Source organism: Nanorana parkeri, unplaced genomic scaffold (assembly GCF_000935625.1).
Source record: "Nanorana parkeri isolate BGI_ZX_2015 unplaced genomic scaffold, ASM93562v1 scaffold57, whole genome shotgun sequence".
NCBI lineage: Eukaryota > Metazoa > Chordata > Amphibia > Anura > Dicroglossidae > Nanorana > Nanorana parkeri.
The window spans coordinates 64,666-83,031 of NW_017306325.1; the positions used below are offsets into that span (position 1 = coordinate 64,666).

Below are 18,366 nucleotides of genomic sequence, written 5' to 3' on the forward strand. Positions count from 1 at the left end.
GGGATAGTAGTTAAAGGAATTATGTAGTGGTTTTGTATGTATTTTATTTATTAGGATCAGGACTAAAAAATAAACTTAAAAAATATTTTTTTCTCTCTAGGTTTCCCCCAAGATTCAGATACTTATATCAAGTAAATGTAATCTACAATGCAAACACTCTGAATTTAAAGTTACAAATTGTGCATGCATGCATACTTGCTAATCAGTTTTTTGCATAATGCATTTTTCATATTATCCAGGGATCCCAACCTGAAAAAAGTAATTTCAGGGAGGTGCCCTTCTCAGGGAGGTGCCCCCTGTAATGATGGCAGATAGCAAAGAAGCTAATGTTTCCCGTGCTACCGTGCTATCTGCTGGGCTTTTTTTTTTTTTTTTATTCTGACAGCTGCTGCCGTAGATGGAGAAGTTCAGGTCCACATCTGCTGATTAACAGCAGCAGTGGGCGGGTGCAATAGCTAGTGTGCTATTCGCTATTGCAAATTCAAATAGCTAATAGCAATCTAGCTATTCATTTCTATTCTGTCTTTTTTTTTTTTTTTTACTCTGATGGTGGCCGGTTGCTCCTATATCAGAGTATACCTTTCCCTGCTGTGACCTTTCCCACAGCAGGGAAAGGTTTACTCTGCTAGATCGACTATAGTAAACCTTTCCGGGAGAAAATGTTTCTCTCCCGGGTGGCCGGGAGCCGCTATCTAATAGCGGGAGACTCCTGGAACGTCCGGGAGAGTTGGGATGTCTGTATTATCCATACCCTATCTTCCCTAGTCTCTTCCTCTGCTTTAGAGAGAGGTGATGAGGGTAGTGCTACCATCTGAAGGAAGTGGTATAATCATTCATTCACAAGAAATTCTCTGTAGGAACTAATATTCTTTGCCACGGACCAGGTGTGTAATATGGAGGTTCTGTAACTCCCTAATCCTTTGTCTCTTCCACTTTATCATCACCCACTTGTTACTTGTTTTAACAACTGAGGCTGTGAACAAAGGAGAAGGCGGAACTGTGAGGGGCCAGACTGTGCTATGTAGTAATGGTCTTTGCCCTTATGCTAATCTAGGAGCAAAATGCTAAATGATATACTAAGAGGGAGTTGTGAAAAGCCTATAACCTCTGGACTGAGCAGCAAGAAGAGCTGAGGCCAGGAGGTTATAGAGAACCCCAGATCCTGCACAGCAGCTTGGAGACCTTATGGAAAAGTCACAAGACACATAGAGGGGGATTTATCAAAACTGGAGCATAGAAAATCTATCTTTCATTTTCAAATCTTAACTGAACAAACTGAAGAGAGAAGCTGATTGGTTGTCATGCACAGCTGCTCCAGATTCTGTCTGCTTCAGTTTTGATAAATTCCCCCCATAGTTTTGCATGCATGAACTATTTTTTGATTTGCAATTACAAAAAAACACACTTTAATAATATTTTAATTACCTTTGATTTTTGCATTGGGAAAGGTCACTTTTTTAAAATTTATATATGATATCAACAAATTCTGCAACACTTTAGAGAGTATGCAAAATCAAGCACATCCATTTTTACCCAAAGGAGCTTACAATATGAAGGGGATCTGAAGTCTAAGGCCTGGTTCACACCTGGGCGTTTTACAGCGCGTTCCTACGCGCTATAAAACGCTCAACATGTGAAAACCAATGATTGCCTATGGGCATGGTTCCCACCTGGGCGTTTTACAGCGCGTGGGAACGCGCTGCAAAACGCCCTACGCCCAAAGAAGTACAGGAGCTTCTTTGGGGCGTAATTTGCCACGCGCATCCTCGGAAACGCGCGTTTGTCACGCGGTTTTTAACAGCAAATCACGCTTAAAAGTGCGGCACGAAAAGAACAGCAAGCGCGCATATTCTGTATGCCTAAGTGTGAACCCAGCCTAAAAGTGAAGATTTGTTATGTTATAAGGAACATCTAGAAAAGTCAATTTTGCCTCAGCAGTACCCTGAACAAAAAAGCTTTGTCTGAAATTCCTCCTGATGTCCTGAACTATAACTCAGACTTCATTTTAAATTGCAAGGATGCCGCCCATTCAACCAGTCTACTGCCCACCTTCCTAAAGGATTAAAGCGTTTTGGAGAAATTCCATGAATACGATAGAATTTCAGCCTCCTACTCTTACCAGGTCTCAAAACAATGGAACATTTATTTATAGAAGTGTGAAAAGATTATTAGATTTTTAGACACACTGTTATCAATTCTATGTGGCAGTGATGGACAAGGGATGCAGACAGCCCCAGTGCAGATGCTGGGTTTGCCGCTAGCTTGGCTAACCTCTGCAACTCCTTGCCTAGCTACAATGGAAAAGCTATGTCAAGCAAATGTGTCACGCTTTAGCCATGGTGACCAGTATGTGGACATACACATATATCGTCCGAAGAACTGCAAATAAAAGCCTGTACATTTTCAGTGTAAACATTCCTTTTTGTACACCATATGCACTTCCACTGTTCAGTGCATGTTGAGTTTCCAAGATAGAATGATGCTTAACCTCTGCTGTGTGAGCCAACATCAAGAGAGAATTTGCCAATTTTACAATGGTCTCAACCTCAAAAATACATTTTTAATGGAACGCCCACAGCATGAAAACAAACCCAACACATTATTTAATAAAGGTCACATAACTGTACATGACTACATTATTTAACCATTTTGATCCTCCCAAAAATCCATGTCCTCGTGTCTCCTGTGCACTTACTTACCTGCCAATTTGCTTCTGTCCTCTCCAGCAACAACAACAATCCAGTCCCTCTGGATGGTAATGCCCATAGCTGTGCTAGCGAGATTTGCTATATTTGCAATTGTGATGACAAGAATATAGCACAGTGTCTACAGAGTCACAAAAGATAAGAGATACATCTATGAAACATGGGAGGTTTACATAAAACCATAGTTAGCACTTGCATCATGCTTTAAATACAAAGTGGAACAAGTCATTTTTCATGAAAACAGCTTATTTTACTGCAGTCAACCCATAAAAGTAACTTTACTAAAAGAGCTGAGAATCTTCACACAACTTATTTAGTAAATCAGCTTCATTGTTTCTGTGGAAAAAAAACTGGACTAACTATCATTTGGAGAACAGTATATATAACATTGTAATGTCTTGTGTACAGAATAACCCACATACACAGACAAGCATATTTCTTTAAATGTTTCCATTTTAAAGAAAACCATTTTCCTAGTGACTTTCTCCTTCCAATGGAGTTGGAGTTGTGTAACAGACATAGGCGTGCGCACGGGGTGTGCACAGGGTGCGCCTTTAGCTCCTTTTAAGCACCCCCAGCGCAACACTGAAGCCGTAATAGCGGACACAGTGATTTTAGTCACTGAGCCAGTGGAGAGATTACAAAGATCTCTGTCACTGGCTCAGCGATACAGAGCACAGCAGCACTTGCCACTTACATTCCTCACATAAAAGCTGCAGTCCTTGGTGTCTGAGAAACTGTGAGGGAGCATGGCTGCTGCTTCCCATTCAATCAGGAAGCTGGCGGGTGGACCACCTGCCAGGCTCCCTCCTTCAGTACTGCACCCCTGCTGGAAAAGGTAAGGGACAGTTGAAGAGATGGGAATATGGGATGCCACAGGTCTGTGTATGTATGTATGTATTATATATATACTGTATAATTGCGTGGGTATTTGTACTTTTGTGTGCACACCCTAATGCAATAGGCTGTGCACGCCTATGGAAATAGACCTATACTAATGTTTATTAGTAAGGTGAAACTCACGTAATGTCCAATAGAGAAATAATGTAGAAGTCTCCCAGCAGTGTAAAATGCCTCTTACTACACTGCTAAGAAACATCTATTTTCCTATAGGGGATTAAGTGTGTTTGACCTCACAAATCTACATTATATTATTATAGGTTTATTACAAAAGGATAGTCCAGATCCATTAAAAGGGGAAAGTCACATAAAAAGGAATCCCTTGCTTGTTTGGTGGTTAATACACAAATGTGGACATTATCACAATATGTAAAAACCGCTTTATATTTTTGAACATTGTGGACTTTCTAACTTTGTTTCACTTTTAGTTAAAAATGTGAATGAAGGCACATTGTGGTATATTTAAATACATACTGTGTAATTATTAGGGATGCCGCCGCTCCTCGTCGCCGCTGCCGGTCCGTGATCCGATGTGGCCGGTGCGGCTGGGACCGGCACGGCGACGCTCTAACAGCAGATCAAAGGGAGATAATTACTCGATTTCCCTTTGATCTCTCTTCCTGTCCCCGAATGCAGGAAGTGATGTATATTACATCACTTCCTGCATTTAGTGTCACTCTCCAGTGCAGAACACCAGAGAGAAAATAATAATCAGTACATCCCTTCCCTTTCTCTTGCCTCCCTTCCTCCATCCCTTCATAAGTCAATGTATATATTGTGCAATTGTGTTGGTCTATTACCTTTAATAATATCCAAATAGAATATAAAATCTTATATTTATATGGCATTTATTTGATCTCTATCTGTATGAGAGCAGCAGTCTCTATCTGACACGGTCTTGGTTGCCTCCTGCTGAGTCACAGCTAAAGCAGTCCCAGCAGCCAGGAGCATGAGCTTTTTTGTGAATCATTGTACAAAACGTTGTGTTTTTTTATGTGTGATAAAATAATGTAAAGATTAAAAACTAACCAAGAGCCATCCATGATACATTGACAAAAGATCGTTCTTGTACAAGAAGACCAACATCAAGATGATGCCGCAGATGATAACAGAGACGTTCTGGACAATCAGCGAAGTCTGTGCCACTATAAAAGATGGAAAGAAGACAAACTGAATCTACAATAGTATTACCATTTTATTACCAGTCTTACAAAACAAATCAGACTTAATAGGCAGAGGTTGAGGTTAAAATATTTTCTCGATATTTTTTTTTTTTTAAGATAACGATAAAACCTAATGATGAATGAAGTAAACCTTTAATCCCCTCCCCAAACCTAAAAATCCCAAGTGCATGCAATATAGTCGGGATCTTTCCCGACTGCAGCGCGGCTCTGAACGGGCAGCAGCCTGCTATATGCTGACTTTGGGTCACGGGGTACATTAGTACTGTAAATATATTCCTGTGACCCAAGAGAGAACTGTGGCCAAAAAGGTTTGGCCATAGTTCTCTTTTAAGACAACATGAACAAAAAAGTTGTGTTTGCCCAGACAATGTATTCTTTAAGAAGTTCTTTTTACTCTGAATCTCTTATCAACACTCATATACATACATTGTTCACTCAAGCTTTTACCCCCAGATAAGATAATAAAATGAACACAGGTGGTAGGCAACTATATATCTCTTTAGCTTTCTAAAATGTTCTCATAGTGTCGGGTTTGCACTCAAAATACTAATTAAAGGCAACAGAAAACGAAAAAAAAGAAAACTGAATCACATGAAAACTGATAAAAGCTGTTTTTACGGGGACAAAATAACATGCAGAGACAGATGTCTTAAACGTGGAGCCATTAATAGAACCCACCAACAGACAGCAACTATGATAGTGTTTCTTGGCTGATTGACTCCATTTAAGCACCAGTCATACAGAATGCCAGGCTTTAAAGTGTATGTAAACCCCAACAATAAATGTCTCTTATTTGCTCCCTTTTGTTCTGTTTAATATATAATTGAAATCATTTTGTTATACCTATTTCATAAGTTCAAAAAACCTGTTGACCTTGTCAGAAATTCAGAGCTGTCCTGTGTCCTCTCCACACTTCCTGTGTTATCACAAAAAGTCCTCCTAGCTTTTGTTTTGCAAATGTAACCTTTATGTTGTAGAGATCTGAGAGTGGTAGTGGTTGAGTAGTTTAGCAAACGACACCAGGCAGGACTGACACCACCCTGTGTGTTTTCAGCCCACAACAGGATTTAGGAGGAGAGTGCCCTTTTAGCAGATCAAAAGGCATGTTTCTGTATTTGAAGAGTTTGTAAAGGGAAAACACATACATAGTTACATAGTTAGTCAGGTTGAAAAAAGTCCATTGAGTCCAACCTATAGAGATACAAAGAAAAAAAAAGAAAAGCCTAAACAGAACACTATGTCCACAATTACCCAATGTTGATCCAGAGGAAGGCAAAAGAAACCCCTATAAAGCATGGTTCAATTTGCTCCAACAGGGGAAAAAAATTCCTTCCTGGGGGAGTGTGCATGTTTTACAAACAGGTACTGCATTTTTGTATGTCTTTACATACGCATTACATAAAAAGACTTGTTTTTTAGTCAAATGCAATCAAAACCGTTTTTTCATCCGCTGCAAATGTACTTCTGTGTTTTGGAGATTCAATTAAAATCAAATAAAAAAAACATTTGATGATGTTTTTTTTTTTTAAATATTCGATTTTATTATTATTTTATACAGGACAATAAAACTATACTTGACATCTTACATTGTATCTTAACATTCCCGGGACAGGTTCACTCACTCCGACTTTAACCTTTCATTTAAATTAATTCTCATTACCTCTGTCGGACAGAATAACCGTGCACCAAGTAATTATTAACTTATTAAGACAGAAAGAAAAGAAAGAAAAGAAAAAAAAAGAAAAAATGATGTTGACAATACTATGAGTTAGATCAAGTCAGCGATTTCAAATGAAAGATCTGAATTACACTCTGAATATTGGCTAGTTTTCCACATTTTTTCAGCGACCAAACTAATTATAGCTAATACTTGGAAAACGCCCTCTCTGACTTGAGGCTGTTAAAAATAAGTTGATGTGGATAAGATAATGGATAACGAAAAGTTGAAGTCCATTTTGATTGATTCTCATAAGAAATTTCTCAGTGTTTGGCAACCACCAAGATTCGATACATTCCTGCTTTCCATATAGTTGTTCCTCGTTGACTTGCATTGTTGCTCCCTCCCCAGACTCCTACCTTCTAACTTTACATCCCTTTTTTATCTTTCTCCTTCTCTTGTCCTTCCTTTTATGCTCTCTACTTTCTTTCTTCTCTGCTTCATTTTTTGCTCTACTTTGTGTTACTTTGCCTTTCTCTTGACTTCTATTTGAGAGCTTAGACCATATCCCTTTCCTTTTGTTTCCTCCCTTTTTCACTACCAGGTTACCAAAAGCCCCTTCTTGGGGGTTATATATGTACTCCTAATGATGACCTATGCTAAACCCTTGGTCTTCCTAGCATGGAGCACCTCTTGCAAACTACTGCTTCCTTTTGTCTATATCGTGTGTACATGAAAATCGATACCAATGTTCCAATTTTTATTATGTTTATGTATTGTGCCATATTTGGCGTTGTTATTAATGTGAATTAGGGCTGGTAATGATTAAAATTTGTGTTCGATTAATCAATTTTTTTTTTTATCGATTAATTATAACGCACATACAGATCCAACTACATTGGCCTATACACATACAGCACAGCAATGAAGTAATAAAATGAACTAGGATCACACTAATCCACCACGTTATTAATCTCACGTGCCCCACTCAATATGGCTGCTGCTTGAGTGGGGCAACTCAATTGAATAATAACGTGCTGGATTAGTGTGATCCTAGTTCATTTTATTACTTCATTGCTGTGCTGTATGTGTATAGGCCAATGCCTTGGCTGGCGCTCGTGCAGAAAGTTTCTTGGGCAAACTCACCGGCCCAAGTGGCTCCGTTGGCTAACGAAGGGGGGAGGAGTCCGGTGACGTCACGGACATCAACGTCACCGGACTCCTCCCCCCTTCCCTTCGTTAGCCGTCACGGACATTGATGTCAACGGACTCCTCCCCCCTTCCCTTCGTTAGCCAACGGAGCCATTTGGGGAAAGGGGGAGGAGTCCGGTGACGTCGAGGACAGTGACGTCACAGGATCGCCAACGTGACTCCCCGAAGCCGGCGGAGAGGTGAGTGTTTTCATTAGCGATCAAAATAAATTTAATCGATCAAAAAGTTTAACGATTAATCGAGAAATTCATCTTTAATTTCCACAGCCCTAATGTGAATGTTTAATAAAACCTTTGTGAAAGAAAGACCTGAATTAATTTGCAAAATGTTTAATAAATCATACAAGTTTTCAAAAACCGCCATCATTTAAAGTACCACTGCAGCAACAAATATTGTATTTTGGTAACTGTATGTGGTTAATACCTGTTATGATTGTATTCAGTATGTGATTCCTTTTATGCACAATATTGTACAAGAAGACCAACTTGTCTAGCAAGAATGACAGCTACAGGGGTTGGGATAATGTGTGCGTAGTACAATCTAAACTTTGGATTTCCCAATATCCCTATAATGGTATTAATACTTTTACTGATATCATGGAGTGTAAGAAAGGACAGAGGGCTTTTTTTTAATAAGATTACCTCTCAGTCTTGGGTTTTTGTCTACCCAATCTCCAATTATGGCCCCAAGGAGAAGGACAGAGCCTGCCACCACCAGACCATAGACTGCAGTCAACAGTAAGCTGTTTCCATAGAGTTCAACCAAGAAGAGCGAGACAGCAAAATGCCACATGCGATCACCCTGTAAGAAAAAAACAAGACCAGAATTCTAAAAACTTTACCGAAAATTGTAGGGATTATATTAATTTTTAATTACTTATTATATATTATATTATAAATATCAGTGAGGTCCCATCTTCAAAATGTGGTACTTGATCACCGAGATATATTTTTGGGGTCACAGATACTACAGGTTGCTCATGAAATGATGCAGGGTTGATGACAAATAGTTTGTTAGCAGGTTGGCCAGTGCCATCACTGGGACTATGTCGGAAAGTTGTTGCACCATACTTGCAGGGTTCTCTTTCATGCAAAGCTTGCATGTATCCCACCGTTGACAATTTCCAAGTCAAGATATGCCGGAGAACCTTTAGTTATGGGAGAGTCTGCCATCTTTAACTGATATTACTCACATTCATTAGGCAGCCCTAAAGGGGCTACTTTATATAGGTGTGTGCCATTTTGATGGTGAGTACTATTACATCCGTCTGGAATGAAAATGACATTAAAAAAACTCTTGGATCTTTATAATGGTATATCTCCCAACCCTATAGTGACAAGTGACAAATTTTTACAAAAAGACAGCTGCAGCAATTGAAAATACAAAATGCTTTATAATACTGGCGTGCATTTAAACAATGGCTATCTAGACCGGATTGAGTTAATTCCAAGAACATTTCAGACTACAGTTAAATTGTTTGTGAAAATCCAATTTGTAATTTTGAAGACCAAGGTAGATTAGAAAATATATTTGTATAACCTATATATCAAAATAATCTATGAATGTAAATGTTGATCATCTTGATGTTGTAAGGCCTCACAATGTTAAGGGTTTTTTTTATCCCATCATTGTTTAAAGTGATCCTGTCAGGGAGTAAACTACTTCACAGATTTCTGTGGACTTTATATATTTATTAGGGCTGCAACCAACTAATCGATAATAATTAGTAACGAGGATTGTTGTCAACTATTCTCATTATCGATTAGTTGGTTGGATCCCCTAGCTCTCTTCTCCGTGCTTGGAGCTCTGTGTCCCCCTCCAATTGGAGGGCACAACAAGCAGTGGGCAGGTGCAATAGCCAGCCTGCTATTGCAATTTGCAATAGCAGGGTGGCTGCTGCACCAGCCCACTACCTGCTGTGTTTAAATTCAGCTGCCATCTGCGGAATCTTGCCTCAGGCAGCTGTCATTCCCTGGCTGAAGTTATTCAAGCGCCATGTACTTACAATACAATTATTAAAAAGAAAAAAATTAAAAAGGTGGGAAAAAAGTCATTTTCGGTTTCAGCATGACAAATTCTGCTGTGGGAGGTGCGTTCCAGTGCCATTGATTTCAATAGCACCCCAAATGCGCCTCCCACCAGCAGTGTGTTTGCCCAGACTGGAACGCATGGTACAGCAATGATGTGCGTTCCAGTGCAGTGTGATTGCAAAAAATTGTGCATGCAGTTTTATTCTGAAGTAAATTGATGTTTGTAACACCCCATGTGTGTATTTTATTTTAAATTAAGGATGGTATTTGTTTAATGTATTAATCCGATTAATCTATGAATAGAAACAATAATCGGCCAACTAATCGATTATGAAAATAATCATCAGTTGCAGCCCTAATATTTATATATTCTTTAAAAGCGTACATCACACCAGGAAAAGACACAGACAAGTTGTCATGCAGTTCTTTATTTATTGTTAGCACTGCACTGTTTTTTTGTGATTTGATTGTGCAAATATCATGCAACACAAAAAATTGCAACTAGTATTTATTTATTCTACAAGGCCTCTGTTTGGGGGATTTAAGCTGTTTTCTAGTCAAAAATTCAGAGGGTTATTCACAAAAGGGTGAAGAGTTTGGAGAAGGCAGGAGAAGTGAACAATCTAGGACAACATAGCTGAACTGGAAAGTGAGCTGAATTGGAGATGTTGTTCAAATAAGCCATTTTGTCCTAGATTGTTCACTTCTCCTGACTTCTCCAAACTCTTCACCTTTTTGTGAATAACCCTGTCAGATTTTTATCATGTGTGTACAAAAAAATTAAGAAATTGATCTGAATGGCAAGTGGTTATTTGCTTGAAAAATGGCCTTTAATTAAACACTTTAGAGAGAAAGAAGTTGTGCATATCCCCATACACAATGCTGTCATATAAAATAAGAAACAGCAAAAGCAAACAGTAGGTGACACTAAGCGTGTATAGAGAAAATATTAAATATCAAAGATACAAATTAGGGGAACGGTTAGGATTTTGGTCTCCTTCATTTCAATATTTATTATAAGCAGTTAGAGCAATTATATTGTTTTTGGAATTGTTGGTATGTCTAAAACTGGCATGCGGTGTCACAAGATCACTTGAAGAGTTGAGAGGAGTGAACCAAATTAAAATATTCATACCAGAACATAGGTCCAGGCAGAAAAACAACAAAACATGATCATATGATGACCATAGCTGTTAGTTATTTATGTTAGTTGTTTATTTAAACCTACACAGACGTTACAAACTCACATATTTACTGTCCCAACTATACACTACTTGTCTATAATTCACCTATAATAATACAGAAATATGTATTTGAACTCCTTGTATACTATTAATACATATACAAACAAGATTCTCTAGATTCATACTAAAATATATGTTGAACCAAGCTGGTAATCATTTACATATAGGGGTCTATTGACGAAGCTGCCAAAGGATCTAGCCGTAGCTTCGGCTGATCCTTCGGCTAGCTTTGGCCCCAGGGCCCCTTTGGTTTAGTAGAACAGAAGGGCTGCTGTACGGGCTATTCACTATAGCCCGTACAGCTCCCGAAGTAGTCCGAGCGGCTCAGTCGAGCCGAAGGCATATGCTTCGGCTCGACTGATCCGAGGTAAAAGCCGAAGCTGGCCAAACGGCCGGCCGACAGCCTGCTAATGACTGCTGAGCGGAGCCAGCCGACATCTCACGGCTGGCTCCGGCCACTTGCACAGACAGATCAGCGTCCCTTGGTACCAGGGATACTGATCTCCAGATAGGCCAACTCTCCCGGGCACTCTGGGAGTCTCCCGCTATTAGATAACGGCTCCCGGCCACCCGGGAGAGAAACACTTTCTCCCAAAAAGGTTTACTCCGCTCGATCGAGCAGAGTAAACCTTTCCCTGCTCTGTTTTTTTTTCTTCTAACATCGGAGCTGTTGGCTGCCGTCAGAATAAAAAAAAATCACCATTTCAATTTGCAATAGCCAATAGCAAACTACCTATTGCACCTGTCCACTGCTGCTGTCAATCAGCAGAGGGGACCTGAAGATCTCCATCAGGTCCCCTCTAGTGATTGACAGCAGCAGAGGGCGGGTGCAACAGCTAGTTTGCTATTGGCTATTGCAAAGTGAAATAGCCAATAGGAATCTAGCTATGCATTCCTATGGTGATTTTTTTTTAAATTATTTTTCTATTGGCCGGCAGCAGAATCGCCTGGCCAATAGAAAACAGTTGGGCGGAGCTAGCTGTCACTGCTAGCTCCGCCCAATCGTTTTCTATTTCATTTTTTACTACTTTTTTAACTGTTTTTCTATTCTACTCTGTACTACAGATATACGGCTGATTTCAGCCGATATATGGCTGGAATCAGCCGTACTAGCCTGGTCGGTTAGTCACTCGGCTGCCTATGGAAGCTTAGTGAATAGACCCCATAGTATTTTCAGTCTACCTTTCCACCGATGTATCAATCTAGAATTTACATATTACAATAGCAAAACTCACAATGCCTAATTTTATGTGCACTGATATGTTCTGTTTTTAGCATTTTTACACCACGACTGATGAAGTGTCCCAAGATCTATGAAACGTGTTGAATATGTGTTAATACGGATAAAAGATTTTGCACTTAATGACTACAAGATAAAAGATTAAAAAAAAGATATTACAACATTTGAAAGACTATAAACCACTGGCAATAAACTAAACTCCAGGCAAGCAGTAATGGCTGCAACACATAATAAGAACTGATTCACCTGCCTTAGTAATTCTGTGCAGCCAGCCTTGTGATCCAGATAGCACAGTAAGATTCCCACAGCAGCAGCAGCAGCAGCAGAGCTTGGTGATAAAATAAATCCCTATCCTGATGACTGCACAGTGAAAAAAAGCAACACAGTGATAAGCTATTCCTGTGATCACTCTGCTCTTTCCTGTCAGTATGTTCACTTTAAAGGGGTTAAAGTAACGGCAAATACTATCCTCTTATAACATCAGCATTGTAATAGGAATACATACTATAAGTGTTTTGATAATATAATCAAAGCTTACTTGAAAAATCTTTTTAATGTGTTGAGCACTGCCCTCCAGCTTCCTGGATTCCCAGTGTGCGTTGCGTCTCTTTCTCTACTGCTTGATGTGATATAATCTCAATTTCCCAAGACTACATATCCCATCATGCAATGCTTCTAGCAAGCAATGATGATGTTACATTGTGCGAAGGTCAGATGTTGATTTGTAGTTCAGAGAGCAGGCCAAGTTAAGGTGGTGACATATGGAAGTGCATATTCACAGGTCTGGGTGAAATTGTGCCAGTGCATTGAGGAAGTACATCCTACGGGAATGTTCAATAAGTACGTTTACAAACTTCTAGATGTCCATGGTTATTAGGAGTGGCATAGAACTTATAGAAATTCAATATAGAAACACATATTTCTTTTTTGTTTTTAACCAGGCGCCGCACCGTACAAGCGATCCGGCGCCTGTATAAACGCCAGATTGCATGTATTTAAACAGCAATCGCCGGCTGTTTGAGCCATATTCTTGGTATAACCACTTCCAGCGGAGGACGTACATTTCCATTTTTGCCGACAGATATGGACTAGGGACTGACTGAGCTTCTTTTCATTAGTACAATGCTTCTGAAACTTTAACCCTTTGTTTGAACAGGGAGTGTTCAAATCTAGTTTAGAACTGATAATGAGATCTGCAAGCACAGTGCAGACAGGATGACTAGATTACAGATTAACTCCCCACCTCCCTTTGCATTTTAGAGGAAAATTTAGTTCAGAGAAAAGCCAGCCTTTCAGGGTGCTTTTCTTTCATGCTATGTGAATGGGAACATGTAACAAATATAAAGTAGGTGTTATCCCACGTTGGCGGCAAAAGTGGAAATACACTTTAAGGCCTCCCCGCAGGATAGAGATAACTGTACTGCTAACAGTCTTTATTGGAAATGCGATGTAACAACATTCTGCTTGATATCATACCTTGTTATACACTTTAGTACAGCCCCTAACGTACAGAGGATTTTCAGCTTTGTGTTTAGTTTTTTGTTTGTTTTTTAGTTTTATGCTGATGCTTTTTCATTTCTATAGTTTATACCTGAACATTTTAAACAAACAGTATTTTGCTGGCCCTTTCTCACATTCCTATCACCCTTATGTTCCATCACATCCCAGCAGTGCTTCCTGTGCAGACAACAAGGGCAGGAAGAGACATTTCTAGAAGGACATAAACTCATTCAGGATAAAAACATGAAAAAGTATTGCCACTTGTGCTCACTTGGCGTGCTTTTTATATTTTTATTGCCTCTTGACTGCCTACGCCTCACCACAATCTAGCTAACCACACACAAAGTATGGTAATTGTTCTTCTTTTCTTACTTACTCACTTAGCATACCCATATGCATCACACCAAAGGGGTCTTCAAGGACGGGTTCACACCAGTGCGGATACACCACTGTTTTAGACCTTTATAGCACTCTGCAGCTAACCCAACGCACTGCACTATGTGCCAAGGCATGCACCATACCCAGGATCTAGTGCACAAAGCTACATTACAGGCCAGTCCCACATCTTCAGTCATTCTCCTAGTGGGGTCCTGGTATGGCAGTGGGGTGCCAATCCGGAAAACTGCACAATCGCCACTGTGGTCCTGTGCAGCTAAGGAAAGTTGATTGAAGACATCATAATGGTAAGATTAGACTATATAATATTAGAGAGAAAAAAACACATCACCTAAGGACACTGGCAGAAAACTCCTGTTGTGGGAGGGTTGTACGGGCTCCTACAGCTCTGGCTAGTATTCATTCACCCCATGATACTGCCATTTAACTCCAGTCGTCTATGATTCTGTCTGTGTCCTGTACTGTATGATCACGAAATAAAAGTTTTAATGTGTTTGTTTTGTGCCTAGGTTGGACCACTTTTCAGTTATTCTGAAATGGTTTGAACTATGTTTGAAAATTAGCATTACCTGGTAGCCTTGTCCTGAAAATACAACATGCCTTTTTTTTTTTTTTTAAAGTGCACCTGTGCACAGACAATAGATTTTAAACTAAAGAGAGCAGAGTGATAGAGAGGTAATCTCATCAGTGTGCTGCTTCTCCTTTCACTGTCCAATCACAGGATGAGGTGGGGTTGGAGAGGAGACCTGTAAAGTGAAACCGTACCAGAGAAAATTAGGTCCCCTCTCCTGCCAGACAGGGATTGTTCTATGGCAGAGCTGTGTAAAACTTGAAACCTTATGGACAGAAATATAAAACATTTGGCAGGTAAAACAACTACCATTTATGTATTCTGTCTCTGTATTTGGCTGTTTGTCTGGAGTTCAGCTTTAAGGTGCCCATACACAGAGAGCAGACAAGGATTGCATAACTGTCACACAAGAGCCACCAGTGATTACATTTTTTTGCAAAATGCATACAATTGTATGTAAATGAAAAGACAACTAATTCCTCCATATTGAAAAAGTTTGTATTATGAATGAGTATTTGTTGTGGAGTTTGCAGAGGTAAACTGAACTGCACATTTGTGATAAGTTCATTGACTTCCATGCTTGAATACTGGATGAACATACTGGATCATTTAGATGTTTCCTGAGGGTCTGATTGTTAAGAAATGAACACATTAAAGTATATGTATGGCCACCTCTACGGCTGACCATTGACATCTGAGGGTGGTCATGTGCATGCATGATCCAACTATCCATAGCCATGATTTGGGAAGGTTATGAGTGACACTGACAGATCCCATGTACAACAACATGAAAGGGAGGAGTAGGACTCTGAATCAAGTAGGGTTATACTGCTTTGCTATCCATGAATATGCTTACAAAAGCTGAGAGCAAGGGCTGACCTTGTCAATGTACTACTGCTCCTTCACTCACCAGTTAAAACCTACAGTGCACCCCAAGCCAGCATGTACTACTGTAAAAGTAAGGTGTAGTCTACATTGTGGTCCAGGAACAAGCTTTTTTTGTCTGGCAGGAGTGCTTTGATAACAAGACTTGCTTTATTAACTCAATGTCTTGCATTAAAAATCCTTAGTTAGCTAAACTATTTGAAATACTGTATATGTCCTCTGTGTACACGGATACTAAACCTGTATAATGCAATGAATAGATATCTATATATTTTTTACATTTTGTATTGCAATGCTATTGGCAATGCACAGTATATAAAACTTTGAAAACTGGCAGAAACAAGAGCAAAGTTAGCTTACTTTTTGTAACTTTCTATTTCGGTAGTCACCTTTTTGCATCTACTAGGTTTAAATAGCACAGCAGGATCCTTTTTCAAAATATGTATGTAGGCTATGCTTATAGCTAAGCAGTTGGAATGTGTAGAGAAGGAAGGGGAAGGGTCAATGGAAACTCAATTCTGTTGAGTCTATTTTGTGCACAGGCATGGGAGGGGGTGGGAGTTGAGGACTAAGCTTAGTCAGTTTATTAAGTTCATTATGACTTCTCAACATAAAAGAGGCCTTCAAAACAGGCTAAAATGCTCTGTAATCCTAGGAAATGTAAAAGTGCTTGTAAAACCAGACATATGACCTTATTAGGATAAGGCACAACATTAGCATCTAATTAAGGTAGCAAACACTTAGAAATAATGTCAGAGCTGCCTTTTTTAATTCCTCTTCTGCAAGTCATGTGATCACTTTTTTCTCCTCGCTCTACATGGCCCAAGTCAATGGTGGGACAAAGCTTCAGTGACACCAGCAGGAAACGTCCTACTCCCTGTGCCAAACAGAGTGGAGCAGAGCTGTCAATCGGATTTGGCATCTGATCTGGCATCGCATCCGGCCAGCAGGCATGTGTGACCTGGGCAACTGGGAGGATCAAGCCCCTTAAGTCATGAGCAGCTTGCTTGTTAGAGGACCAGCAGCATGCACACTACAGTGGCACCGCTGCAGAGCCTAAATGGGCCTGAAGATTGTTGCCATTGAGATCAAGGAAATCTAAGTGACTGGCAGGATCCACAGGTCATTTCAATAAAAGCAAAGTTTAATTAAAAATAAGGGGCATAGATCTTTTTTTTTTAGGGAGGCTTAAGTTTTTTTGGGGTGGGGGGGTTACAACCACTTAACATTACTACTTTGCTTTATGTCAAACCCATCTTTAAGCAACATAAAGAATATAAACTTCAATTCACCATTCCAGGTTGTCTTTCACTTATACAGGTAATGGATGTTCCTCTCCCTTTGTTACTACAGCAATCTAAGTGTAAGGCTACATTCACATGGGGCTATTATGTGTTGGGTGTCTGTATAGATGCAGCCACTGTGTTCGTTCAAGTAGATAACAGGGTGACAGCGGCTGCATCTATCAGTGGCTCAGCATAGCAGCTCTGGCAGGGATCTTGAAGATACACTGTAGTAGCCGCGGGTACTACAGTATGTTACAGGATCCCCATGGCCCTGCCAGGGATCATATATATACTGTATATTATATGTGCCAAGCTGGACCACTGTAAGCATAGATACATTTTTAAAGCTGGAGTTCTACTGAAATAAAGAACTTCAATGTAATGTAATGTAATGTGCTAACTCAGCTATGTTCATAACACTATTATGTACAAAAGCATGCATTTACCACCAAGGCAATGACTAATATGTTTTTGTGCCATTGTCATGTTTTGACCGCACTTAAGTTAACTTGGTTAATAACTTTGTTATTTGGCAGAGGTTACAAAAATATTTATAGCCACTTCAAGGAATGTTTGGTAACAAATATGCTCAGTGGATCATTATTACAGGTATTTTTAGTTAAATAATTATAGGAGTATTTAAAAATTCCAAATGTTACACAAACATCTGTATCAGTTGTGTCCAATTTAAGAGGGCCCAATGGCCACATTTGCATCCAAGAGTCGAATGGAAAGCAATATCTTAGTCAACCAATTAAAATATATTAGGCAATGGCAATACATATTACTATTATTATTATTATAATACAAGATTTATATAAAAGTTTGTGCAGCGCTTTACAAAACTGATGGAGACAATACAATTAACAATACGATTTCAGTACAGGAGATAGTAATAAAGCCAGTAAAAGACATTCATTTTACGGGGTATCCCCCTTCCAGGAAGTTTCATTCTCAGGGGCCCCCCTGTTCCCCTGTGTGCTGCTCTAGCCCCTCTCATACTGGCCTGTTATAAAGTGATGTGCTGCCACAGGCACAGCTATGCAAGGGTTTCTAGGAAGTGGTGTTCTGCTTAGAGCAGAGGCAGCAATGATAAACTTCAGCACTGGTATCGGTGGCCGCAATAATAGCCCGTACAAGTGGTGTCAATGCCAGCAATAATAGCCCACGGCATTGGTGTCAGTGGAAGCAATAATAACCCCCTCCCCCCCCCCCTTTCATAGGTGTAAGTGGCAGCAATTATAGCCCAATATATTGGTGTTAGTGGAAGCAATAATAGCCCCCCCTCCCCCCTTACATAGGTGTAAGTGATTGATTTCAGTGGCAGCAATTATAACCCAAAGCATTGAAGTCAGTGGCAGCAATTATAACCCCTCCCGTCTTCATTGGTGACATTGGCAGCAGTAATAAACCCCCTTTCATTAGCATTAGTGGCATCATTAATAACCCTTAGCTCTGATGTCAGTGGAGGTAATAATATCCCCTCCTCCTTTTCATTGGTGTCAGTAACAGTGGCAGCAATAACGCCCCCCACCACCAAATGACTGATGTCAATG

The 18,366-nt window shown here is 39.8% G+C and overlaps 1 protein-coding gene across 1 annotated transcript in view; it reads right to left on the bottom strand.

The window, feature by feature from the left end:
- Positions 1–18,366, bottom strand: part of LOC108804432 (solute carrier family 40 member 1-like) — a 46,317-nt gene that overhangs the window by 17,558 nt on the left and 10,393 nt on the right. Inside the window, exons 3-5 of the mRNA XM_018576155.1 lie at positions 8,300–8,459; positions 4,635–4,750; positions 2,700–2,826 (exon numbers count right to left, since the gene is read on the bottom strand). Coding sequence (XP_018431657.1) covers positions 2,700–2,826; positions 4,635–4,750; positions 8,300–8,459 — 403 coding nt within the window. The remainder of the gene's footprint in view (positions 1–2,699; positions 2,827–4,634; positions 4,751–8,299; positions 8,460–18,366) is intronic.